Below are 11,770 nucleotides of genomic sequence, written 5' to 3'. Positions count from 1 at the left end.
CTCTAAATCAACCTGCAGGCACATTTGTGTGGAGCTCTAAGATGAATTCTGCAATAGCCACGGGCCGCAGCCTGGTCTGGCACAACCCAGTTTCAGCCACAGGCGTATTATGTACCTTTCATCCAAAGCAAACAGGTAAAAATTAATGCTTAAGTCATCTCCTAGTGCTGCCGTGCGACATAAATGATAATACAAATACTTAACATTGTAAAATGAAATTAATACTATGTCCTTTAATAATGCTGTCATTTTATAATGGAACTATTAATAATGAGCTTCATCTTACTTTTATTAATTCTAGAGTTATAACAGCTACACCTGTGACATTAAATCATCTTAAATATATAACAAAAAAAATCACCACTAAGAACCACTGAAATTTTGAGCTGTACCGAGGTTCCAGCACTTCAGAATCCTCTGCTCCTTTGTCTGTCCTTAGTCCCTCTGTCCGTGACAGTATTTATAGTGTATGGTCACATGTTGAGGAAACTTGGATGGTATAAAGGCACAAGAATAACTATAAATGAAGCAAAAATGAGCACCCTGGAGTAGCAACAATAAGAAAAGCAGAAAGCTTTTGGAAAGCAGTGCATTTTATTCCCACATCTCATTCTACCGTCTTCCGCTGATGCTATTAAAATACCTCAGCACGAGGCAGTATTTTCATTTTATTGTGCGACAGTGTCTTTTACTGAAAAACTGGATTGCATTTGCCAAATTCCCATTTTAATTTAGGGAATTTACAGGTAAAAACAGAATACAATATAATCACATTTCGACTATACATGCAAATGTACAACATTGTAACAGCAGCTTTTTCAATAGTCAAAACTGTTTGAATTTCCACAGATTTCTACTAATAACTTAACAACAGTAAATGGCAAAACATTTAACCTCCCCACAGGAAAAAGTCCTGAAACAACAGTCCAGTGGGAGAGCTTCCTAGAGCACGTGTTAAACACGGTGTGTGCGCTACAGGATCTAAGACGGGCATCCAGGTGGTAAGAAGATCCACATTTTTTGTGGACAGAAAACACTGAGCACAGTGAGAACAGATCAGAATTGTGTGTTTCTCTCCAGCCATCTGTATGATTACAACGCAGTTCAATATTGCAATGAGTTCAGTAACACAGCGACTATAAGTAATAGGCACAAACTTCTTTAGCCTAGGATGCATTTGAAAAACCAACAAAAGCCCTATTATATTAGCCTAGAAACAATAAATAATACTTTTATTGAAAATCTCCCATATGGAGCTCGAACAGAAGGTAAACGTATTTTGGCAAACAGCCAGTACCTCTTAAACACAAGCTATACATAACATGTGATGTACAGAGCTCCCTGCCCTGTCCCCCAGCTCAGCAGCTCCAGGCTTTTAGCATAAATGTCCTTTTAGCCTTCTCTTTCAAAATTCATGGGTGATGCCAGGTCAGCCAACTTCTGCAATCATTCCGAAAACACACTGCCACAGCACCTGATGTTTCTGCCTGCATTTATTGACAAGAACCTAAAGCTCCCCCAGAGAGCAGTTTTGCAAATATTCCCTGCTGGGCAAACTGCTCACTTCAGACTGAACACGCTGTGAGGCTAATGCTGCCTGCTCAGCTGGAGAGAGCACTGGGCCAGGCACTGGGTAATTAGGGCTGTGGGAATAGCTGATTTTCAGTTCAGTGGCTTAATAGATAATAGTAAATAATTATTAATAACAACAATAACAATATTGAAAACAACAACAACAACAACAAGCTTGGTTCATTTTTTCAGAAAATGGTAACAACTTGTTTCAGTCTGTTGTCAAGGTGGCCTCAATGGCTGCAGCACCCTTTTGGGGTGAGAAGTACAATCAAATCTTTTCTCTGTCTAACTCCACCCAAGTACTCCCACCTACCAAACGGGTATCTTCAGGCAAAGAAACACTCAAACATTTTTTTCCACAGTCTTCTCAGTTAAACAGATGTGGGACAAAATACTAGTGTATTCAGCTGAGCCTCGCTGGAGTGCCTGCTTCCCACTTCCCACATGAGCGCTTGAGTTCCCAAGGGGAAAGGCAGCTCTGCCCCTCGCAGCCCATGGGGACAGGGACAGTCTGGGTGCTGGGGAGCTGCCTCTGCCAATGCCATGGGTGTCCCTGTGCCGAGCACACTGAGCATCCCGCTCCCCAAGCACTCAGCCATGGGATCTGCCGGAGCCCCGGGCAGCTCCTGCTGCCTGGCCGCGCTTTGTTCCACAGGACAGCCCAGCACAGGGACAGCGGGGACGGACATGCACAACGCCATGCACCAGCACGTGGCCAGGATGTAGCGCAGCTGTCCTGCAAAAGCACCCCTGGGAACTTCAGAGTTGCTGTCCCCAGCTCTGCTCTCAGCCTCTGCTTGTGACAGAATGAATGGAGAGGACACCTGGGTTCCAGTCCAGGCTCTGATTCATCTGACTTTAGGGTACCAGGAGGGATAACACAAGGCACACACTTTCTCCCTAAATTTTTATAGCCCTCCCAAATCCAATCAATACATACCAATATTTCCAAACTCTTTCATTTGAGTCAAGTTAATATTCCAAATGCTACTTATAGTTAAAGCTCATAGACAAAGATCCTTCTTTTGCCAGCCAAAGCTTCTCAGAAGCTCAGATCTGGTTCTGCTTTCACATACACCACCACAAGACTAAAGGATTTCTACTGAAGACACAAAGCACCCAAGGTAAACCAGGTCCAAGGCTTAGCCTGGAGGGCTTCAATTCATCAGACAAGAGAGTGATTTTACACCAATATAACTGAAGTGGCACGACCTCTAGCTTTGTTGTAATTGTACTGACACAGAGGAGCACAAAAAAGTACAGTTAAATACGAGTTTATATTGTAGGAATTGGTTATGTAGCGTACCTATAATTGGATGGATACAGATACAGAAGCACACTGACAGAGCCTCCAAATGTGTTAAAATCACTAGGCTCCAGACACAATCTAAGGTATAGGCCACTGCTGTGTCACTGGTACTGCCAAGTATCCCAGTGGCACTGATATCCCTCCTATTCCCAGCTGCTGGGCAAGCCCCTTCGCCTTACCCAGCTCTCTCTGTGTCTGCAGCAGTGTCAGCACCTTAGCTGAGGTGGGTCTAAAGTGACATACTGAAAGCAGCTGAAAGCAAGCCCAAAGCATGAGCAAACTATGATCTTTTGCTTTTTGACAATGAGGTAAAGTCATCCTGAATGATTTGGATTTGTAAGCATTGATGTGGAAATGTATGCTCTGCCTTCCCCCTGTACAGAAAACCAGGTGTCTGTCCTCAAACAATAGGTTTTCAAATCTGCTTTTTAAGGGTTTGGTAGCTCTTCATTTTCTATCAAATAATCCTTCTTTATATAATTAGCACCCCTCACCAACCTCCATACTCCAAGATAGGCTTCTTTCAGCGAGCTTCTGTTCACTTCTTGTGTGACAGTGGATTTTCCCTGAGCCACAAGCGCCGTGGCTGATTTCTCAGTGACGTCCTTCTCTTCCTCTCCACTCTGTCTCTGCCCTGTGCATGATCCTTCCACCGCTGCTTCCTCGGCCCCCTTCCCCTGGGAAATTGTCTCCATGGCAAACAGAGCTTGGTCCCCAGCCTGCCTTTTCCCCTCCTCTTCTCTAGCTTCTTTCTCCAGGTCCTCATAGTTGCTTTGCCGCCTGGTCTCAACGTACTTGGCCACACAGTAAATGACAGACCCCAAGGTGTTGACCACAACCCCAGCTATAAATAACTTTGTGGGCTCCACATCATTGAATGCCACCATGCCTACCGTGATGGTGGCTATGCTCTTCACCACCCCAACAAAGCTGGTGGTCACAGCCGAGTTAATGTAGGTGCAGTGAAGGGTGGTGAAGTTCATGGCACAGCTAATCAGGACACAAGCAATAAAGATGCATACCATGGCAGGGTCCTTCCAGCCCGGGAAGGACCAGACGTTGATGGAATCCATGCTGGCAAAGGAGCAGATGATGAGGAAAGGGGTGGCCGAAACAGCGATGGCATACTGAGCTGTCAGGGGTCCATATTCACTGTCTACACTGGTTTTCTGAATGAGCACCAGGTAGGCAGCGTGTATCAGCACGGCCAGCACGCCTGTCACATAGCCCATTGCATCGCCAGTCAGGTCACCAGCTCCTGTCACGAGAGTCACAGAGAGAAATAAGCATAGGTGGTGCACGGAGACAGAAAGAGAGCACCGTTCTGGACTAGCGGGATATTTAGGAAACAGGCATTACTGCACTTTCCATAACCCCGAGGATTTGTCATGCTTGTCCAAGTCTTGCCTCCCAACAAATCTCTTATGCATTTTTTAAAGCTGCAAACATATTGAGTGTTTTTTCATACCCCCTCTAAATCCCCAGCCAAAATCAGATTGCCTTCTCCCCTTTGTGAAGACACTGTGAAATATTTGTAGCTGAAACCACACACACACACACACACAGAGCAACCCTGAGCATCCTCTTGCCAGCACATACACATGCCTACTCTGCCTGCCTCCAACCCACTGGCTATTCTGCACCCTCTAGTCATACAGCCCTACACCTGAAGGAACACCTCCCTCCCGAGCCCCCTGTCAGTCCCTTTGCAGATTAAATTATTCACTGTGCATGTGCTCTGCTGTCTGAGACAGCCCCCAGCCCAGGAGTGCTGTCGGGCCACAAAGTGCCGGCTTTGCCTCCCACCCCACCCACACCTCGGCTGGACAGCAGCACGGGTCCTGCTGGCCCCAGAGGGCTGTAGCTGACCCCTAAGTTTGCACCTGCCCTTATAAGACCACACATGCCCCAGCAAGGCAGCAGTTGTCCCACGGGCTTGCGGCTGCTCTCACAACATTACATCTACCCCTGTAGGTTCATCCACCCGCCATAAGGCTACAATTCCCTCCATAAGGTTGCACTTTCCCTAGTAGGGTTGCAATAAGGTCGCAGCTACTTCTGCACGGGCCCGCGTAAGGATGCACCTATCTCCAAAAGGTTGTACCGAGCCCTCCAAGAATGTGCCAGTCAGAGCGGGGCTGCATCCAGCTGCACCTGCCCGCCCGTTAGGCTCTGTGGGGCCGCAGCTGTCCCCCAGCACTGCACGCACCCCGTATCCTCGCGTCTTTCCCGGGGCTGGCGCTGCCCTCCCGGTCCGGCGCCCGAAGCCCGGAGGGAGCGGGAACCGCTGCGGCCGCCCGTCCCGTCCCGTTCCGTCCTATCCAGTCCCGTCCCATCCCGTTACGTCCCGTCCCGCCCTATCCAGTCCCATCCCGTCCCGTCCCGTCCCGCCCGGTGCCCTCGGCGCGGTCGCAGTCGCGCTCACCGGCCAGCGCGGCGCCGCAGGTGGTGATGAGGACGGCGACGAGGACGCCGGGCGATGGCATGCCGTCGCGGAGCACCAGGGCGCCGGTGACCAGCGTGACGAGGGGCAGGCAGCGCTTGAAGACGACATACATGGGGAGGCTGAGGCCGCGCAGCGACCAGAGGGTGAGGGTGGACTGCAGGGTGGCCAGGGCGGCCACGGCGGCGAAGGGGCGCGCCAGGCGGGGCCCGAAGGGCGGCAGCGCCGCCAGCCCCCGCCGCCGCAGCGCCTCCAGCCCCAGCGCCGCCGCCGCGCTGCTGAGGCACTGCAGCAGCGTCAGGAAGGCGAAGTGGTAGCGGGCCAGCAGGAACTTCAGCAGGATGTTCAGCGAGCCCGAGCACAGCCCGTGCGCCACCGCCACCGCGACGCCCCGCGCCCGGCCCCGCCAGCGGAGCATCCTGCCCGCGCCCGGCCCCGCCGCCGGGCCCCCGGCTCTGCCGCCCGCCCGGCCACCCGCCGCGGCGGCGGCGGCGCGGGGGGACGGCGACGAGCGGAGGCAGGGGGCGGGAGGAGGCAGGACGCGCTCCCGGCAGGGCGGCCGCCGCCCCCGACGTGTCCCCCCCGCGCCGCCCCCAACGTGGCTCCCCTCCTATCCGCGTCCCCTCCCCGCCCCCGGTGTGTCCCCGCGCCATCCCCGGTGTGTCCGCGTCCCCGCTCTCGGTGTCCCCCATCCGGCCGCCCCCGCCCCCCGCGTTTCCAGGCTCGTCCCGCGGTGTCCCCCGGAGCACGCCCGGCTCGGCGGGGATGGGAAGCCCCCGCTGTCCGCAAGCCCTCCCGACCCCGCTCGGGTGCAGCAGGACGGGCAGCGGGAGCGGGCGCTCAGGTGCTTTCCCTGCCCAGAAAGCCGCGGGGCGCCCGCAGCTCCGCAGCCGAGTGTCACCGGCCCGAAAATAATGTGGAAGAGCCGTGGGAAACCCCATGTCTCCCGGAGAGGGGAGATCAGTGCAGGTCCGAGCATTCCCAAGCAGGGAGTACCGCTTTTCCTACTCTCCAAAAGTATACGGCCTCCCGGGAAAAAGCATCTACCGAGCCTGCCGGCAGCATCCCTCCCAGTGCCCCCCTGCTGCCTCGGCTTCTCGGGCTGCGAACGGCAGAGACGGGGACCACTGCTAAGAAGAGCAGGGAGAACCGGGTTCTAGCAGAGGGAATTGCCTTGAGAAGTCACCAAAAACTGGTAGTCACACGGCTTTCAAAAGTGATGTTTTAAAGCCTGGTAAAGCTTAAATAAGCTGATCGCTTCTCTCGACTTTACAGATGCAAGTTTTAACAGGAGATGGCAATAGACCATACCGACTCCAAGGAAAAGGCAAAGCAAAAGCAGTTCTCACGGGCAGCCAGTCTCCTCCACCACTCTCCTGCAGTGTCAGGCAACACAAGGGAAGGAAAAACTATAATTTTAATCAGAGCTACCTTATAATCATCCATTGATTTCTCTCATCAGGGCAGGCAAGGTAAAGGACACAGGGCAAGGTTTATAAAATGAAATAAGAATGAACACATAAAGAATGAATGTCTGAAGATGAAAACTGGTAATGCAGGAAAAGAAACCATAGGTACTGGAGACCAAGCCTGTTTTCAGAATCCACTGGAGAAATGTGTCAATACATTTACATCAGCTTCTATTTGGACTCACCCCAAGCCCACATGAAACACAATTTAAAGAAAAGTGTGGATCACCTTGACAGTGTTTGCACATAGGATAAAAACAACTTCTTCTGCCAGGTAAGTGCAGATAAAAAAAATCAGACTGTGCTTTCAGGAAACACTGTAGTAATTTGGACTATACCTGAGTGTACCCTCTGGCAGAAACCATTTAGTCACCTCACCAGTGAAATTGTTACTAGAGAAGTGAATGTCTGACATTGCAGAGTATCAGGCTGAAAAACTGCTTTGGGGGCTAAATATTTCCTTGACTGAAACACAAAAACAAATGTATCAGAAACAAAAATTTTAATAGACTATTTCATTTGTATGGACTGTAGAATGATCATCCTAGTCCAACTGCCTGACCAATTCAGGGCTGAGCAGAAATTAAATCATGTTGTTAAGGTCATTCTCCAAATGCCTCTTAAACACTGACAACCTTGGGAAATTGACCACCTCTCTAGGAAGCCTGTTTGTGTTTGAATGCCTGCTTAGTAAAGAAATGCTTCTGAATGTCCAGTCTAAACCTCCTCTGGTGGATCTTTGAACCATTCCCACACATCTTGAGTACCAAGGGGAAGAGATCAGCAATTCCCTATCCTCTTGCCCTCCTTGGGAAGCATCAGAAAGTGATGACGTTTCCTCTCAGTCTCCTTTGCTCCAAACTAGACAAGCCCAAAGCCCTCAGCTTCTCCTCACAGGACATGCCTTCCAGCCTTTTCATCAGCTTTGAGATACACTTCTGGGTGCATTCAAAGACCTTCAAATCCTCCTTAAATTGTGGGGCCCAGAACTAAATGGAGAACTCAAAGAGCAGCTGCACCAATGCTCAGTTTGGAAAGTCAAGTGTTCAAAGTGCCAAATCCTATCTTTTGGAACTTACCTGTGCTATAAGGGCAGCTTCTCTTGCAATATCTCTCATGGTACTCCTAATTTTGTCTATAGACAGGAAAGTGAGGTGGAGAGGAAGCTGTTGTCCCTTGCCATGCCACCCTTTTCTCAACATGGATGCAGGCCAGGTTCAGTACTAATCTCCCACTGCCTCTCCACCACTCCACAGGCACACAAAGTGTTCTCCTGCTCTTTACTGGGGAGGAACTGAATAAAGCAACAGGGAGGTGGCATCAGAGGTGACACTGCAGTGAAGGAACTTTCCCCACACTGGCTGTTCATGTGTCCAGAGGGAACAGTGGCTGCTCAGTTCATACATCAACTCTGTTAAATTTTGGCCTGGCAGTAGGGTAGTTCATAGCAATGAATGGCTCTGTGGTTCCTTACCCTAATGAGATGATTATGATACCTTAACTCTCATTGTTTAAAGGAAATTATGCTCAGTTTTGCATTTCACCTAGCTGCGATTACACCGGTAAGAGGAAAACAAAAAATGCAGCAAATTGGTGTCTTCCTAAGGGCATAGATTTTTTATAATGGCTTCTTGGATGAAAATGCTCAAGACCTCTATAAAATGTTTTATGGGAAATTTGCCTTAATTAGAGTCTAATGCAACCATCAGGTCCATCAGTGAACTGTGTAGAGTTGTGTCCATCCCCCATTGCATGACCCTGAGCACAGCTGAGCAGCACTACTGAAAGGCAGTACAGCCTGCTTATGCAGCAAAATTTGAGGCCAGCACTATACTTGGCTAGAAGAAAGAGATCACTTCATCACTGACACATACTCTGCACAGGCAGACACAAAGAATAATTTAAAATAGCTTTCCTTTATGAAAATAAAGATGGGGCACGCAGCTAGGAAAAGTTGCATAAAGTATGGTCTCTACCAGTACAGGGGAAAAATGTGACCATCACCCAGTATCCATACATTAAATAAACCATGGTTATGATATTCTTCTTAGAAGATACTCTCAGTATCTTTCACAGCATTTACTTTTTGAACAACATTTCTTAATTGGGGAAGTGAACACAAGAGTATAGCCAGAGATACTGTGTGCAATTAATTTAATAGCATTATAGAACAACAAATCCATGCCTTTAGAACTTGATTAATCAAAATATTTCTTAAACCAAAGAGAAACCCAAACTTAAATAAAACAAAATCTTTCACAGGAGCACGTTTGAAAGCAGAACACATTACATGTTTTAGATTGTTGTTGTTAACTGTTTCAGTAAATGAAAAAAATATTGGAAGCTAGTATTTTGGTCATAAAATAAGTATTTTTTCAAAACAACTATAGCAATATTCCCTGAGAATTAAGAACCAGCAACAACTATTGCCAAATTGTTTTTTCTGTTACAGTGCAGAAATGTTACAGCACATTCTCACCATTCAAAGATCACACAGCAAGAATAAAGGCCACAGTTTTTATTTACTATGTGCATCTTCTGGATGTGCTCAGCTTTCAAGAGAAATAAATCTGGATACAGCAACCCTCAGCATTGAAGTTAACCAAGACATGAAGGGAGAGAAGGCAGTTGAGGAAAGATTTAATCCATGTGCTGAGTGTGCATGTTCAGAATTCCTAATTTTTCCCCCTGCACTAGGTTTTCTACATTTTCCCTTCCAACTGATAGGCTATGGCAGCATTCTAGGATAACTCACTCCCCCTGTCCCCCCAGAAACATGCATATAAAATACACACCTGCCACCAAAATGTTCCACTCAGACAAGCAACTAGTAATCAATACAGAAAAGGGAGATAAAACAGAAGAGTGGAGGAACTATTGAAGTTGAAATAATCAATTTTAATGCCTAAAATTAGATTTTATGGCCCATGGTACTGCTGAAAGCTGCGTGCAGCACAGCTTTATTTTGCATTATTCCTCAGCACACAGAATTAAAGTGCAGTAAAAAGTTCAGATTTGGTACAGCACACTGTCATAAAAAAAAGATAAAATCTATTTTTGTTATTAATTCAACTCAAAAAGATGTCAGTCTGGGGGCAGTTTGCATTTGACCAAGAAAAATACAGGATCCAAATGGGATCCAAATTGTCATGTTGTAGAAGAAAGTTTCTTCCTGTCCAGCCCTATATACCCCATCAATATATATCACATGTCTCCCTGTGGCTACCTATTAGTTTCCTGGCTCTTTCTCCAAGACAGAATAACCATTCTTTCCTTGCAGTTTGCGGGTCTTAGCTCAGCTGAATTCTTTCCTTCATTGCTTCAAAGCACCCAGCAGATCTGGCAGTGTCTGCTATTGGCTGATCTATGAGTGCTGCACCCAGAAGGGTAGAGCATTTATTAACACCACTATGAAAACCTGACCAGAGATCTGCAAAGACCCAACCTGCAAAGAGCCTTTTGATGGTAGTGTAGTTGAGATGGACTAACAGCAGAAAGGAGACAGTTTAAAGAAGGTAAAAAAAAATGGCTAGCAGGAAACGAGGAAAGGCTAACACATACTAATGAGTGCTGCAATACTAAAACATTATTCAGAGATGTCTGGATAAATAAAACATCTGAACATCTCTACTTGCCCCAGAAAACTTAGATGGAAGTACCAGCATGTGGGCTGAGGGGACAGACTGGGAAGGCAAAGTATTCAACATCCCTAGAACATGTTGTGCATTTTGTAGTGACTGCAAGAGCTTGGCCATGCTGAATTTGTTATGCTTGTATCATGCAACTAATCTGCATGTATATAGATCAACTGGTCTGGACATCACTTCTCACTTTGGCCAGGCTATCACAGGTCCTGAAACGCTGGATTTATGGCCACTTTCCACTTCTATTTCTTGGAAGAACTTTCTAAGTGAAAACAGAAGACAAGTCTAATAGAAGAGATGGTTGCCCTATCTCTAAATCTTGAGGATTGTGATCCAGTTAGTTTTGTATATATTTCATTTTTTCATAACCATTTTCTCTATTATCAGAGCATCTTTCTACATAACTTCATCAACTGTTTTACTCAAAGAGATATAAAGGAAAAATATATGAAAATAATCTTTACCATCTTTGTGAAGCAGCAATCAAAAAGGTCAAACAAATCAGCTGGCTACAAACTATGACATTTACTGTCGATCAAGAGTAAATGCATCATATTGCAAAAGAAAATAATGCAACATGACTCACAGCAAAACATAAATGCATCTGGGTGATACAAACTTCAGTTGACATTACAGTACTTTACAGTAAAAAGCCTTTATTTTCTTTTCCTTCCCTTTCTTTTCTACAGTGACATCTCAAAACACACTGCCAGTTTTTTTTTTATCCTTATAAGGAACAAGAAGATTCAGGCCTCTGCCCTCATCATTAGCCAGACAGATCACAAACTCATGCTGGTTATTCTGTTCTGAAGACACCACTGATATCTGCTATGGCCACTCTTCAGCCTCTGAGGAGCTGTGGAACATTTTGCTACTCAAGTACTACCTGCACAGCCAACCAAGCCCTGAAGTCTCCACACGTTCAAGGGCACAACACTCCATTCAAGAAGTTCTACTTATAAAGAGACACTGAGATTAGTGACACTGTTGACACTTTAGCACAAGTCTGGTTGTGGGGGGAGAGAGAAAGGTTCCTGGCGTGTCAGATCGTCTTCTCTTCTAAACAGCAACTGCCAGACACGATGGAGTATAGATCTTGACTAGTTCGTCCCAAGCACAGTCCACCACCTACAAAGCAAACAAAATCTATTTAGGTCCTTCACAATTGTCATTTTTACAAAAAACCACAGGGAACTTAATGCATATTGTGGATTTAGTATCAGGTGGTACTCTGACTTACCATGCTTCAAAAATTATAAAAAAGATTGGTTTTTTTATAAATTTTAACTTTACTGAAAAACATGAAAATTAACAACCTCCTATTTTTCAT

The 11,770-nt window shown here is 46.9% G+C and overlaps 2 protein-coding genes across 3 annotated transcripts in view; both read right to left on the bottom strand.

Annotated features, from left to right (window-relative positions):
- Positions 1-1,025: 1,025 nt before the first annotated feature.
- Positions 1,026-5,889, bottom strand: SLC35D3 (solute carrier family 35 member D3). Its single transcript, XM_005489223.3, has 2 exons — positions 5,310-5,889; positions 1,026-4,142 (listed from the first exon to the last, which is right to left on the bottom strand). The coding sequence occupies exons 1-2, from the start codon at positions 5,743-5,745 to the stop codon at positions 3,313-3,315; spliced, it is 1,266 nt and encodes a 421-aa protein (XP_005489280.1). The 5' UTR covers positions 5,746-5,889; the 3' UTR covers positions 1,026-3,312.
- Positions 5,890-8,933: 3,044 nt separating this feature from the next.
- Positions 8,934-11,770, bottom strand: part of PEX7 (peroxisomal biogenesis factor 7) — a 42,461-nt gene continuing 39,624 nt past the window's right edge. For both annotated transcript variants that reach the window (XM_074537614.1, XM_005489220.2), the window contains exon 10: positions 8,934-11,568. In XM_074537614.1, the coding sequence (XP_074393715.1) occupies positions 11,500-11,568 (69 nt within the window). In that variant the 3' untranslated portion in view covers positions 8,934-11,499. The remainder of the gene's footprint in view (positions 11,569-11,770) is intronic.

This window comes from Zonotrichia albicollis, chromosome 3 (genome assembly GCF_047830755.1).
Source record: "Zonotrichia albicollis isolate bZonAlb1 chromosome 3, bZonAlb1.hap1, whole genome shotgun sequence".
NCBI lineage: Eukaryota > Metazoa > Chordata > Aves > Passeriformes > Passerellidae > Zonotrichia > Zonotrichia albicollis.
Note: the sequence above shows the minus strand (reverse complement) of the source record. Positions and strands in the feature narration are given on the sequence as shown.

What these genes read in the sequence shown, in the direction of transcription:
- SLC35D3 (XM_005489223.3), bottom strand. Translation starts at nt 5,745, where the DNA reads ATGCTCCGCTGGCGGGGCCGGGCGCGGGGCGTCGCGGTGGCGGTGGCG. An exon ending in CTGCGGCGCCGCGCTGGCCG is followed by an intron (nt 4,143 to 5,309) that starts GTGAGCGCGACT and finishes CTCTCGTGACAG; the next exon opens with GAGCTGGTGACCTGACTGGC.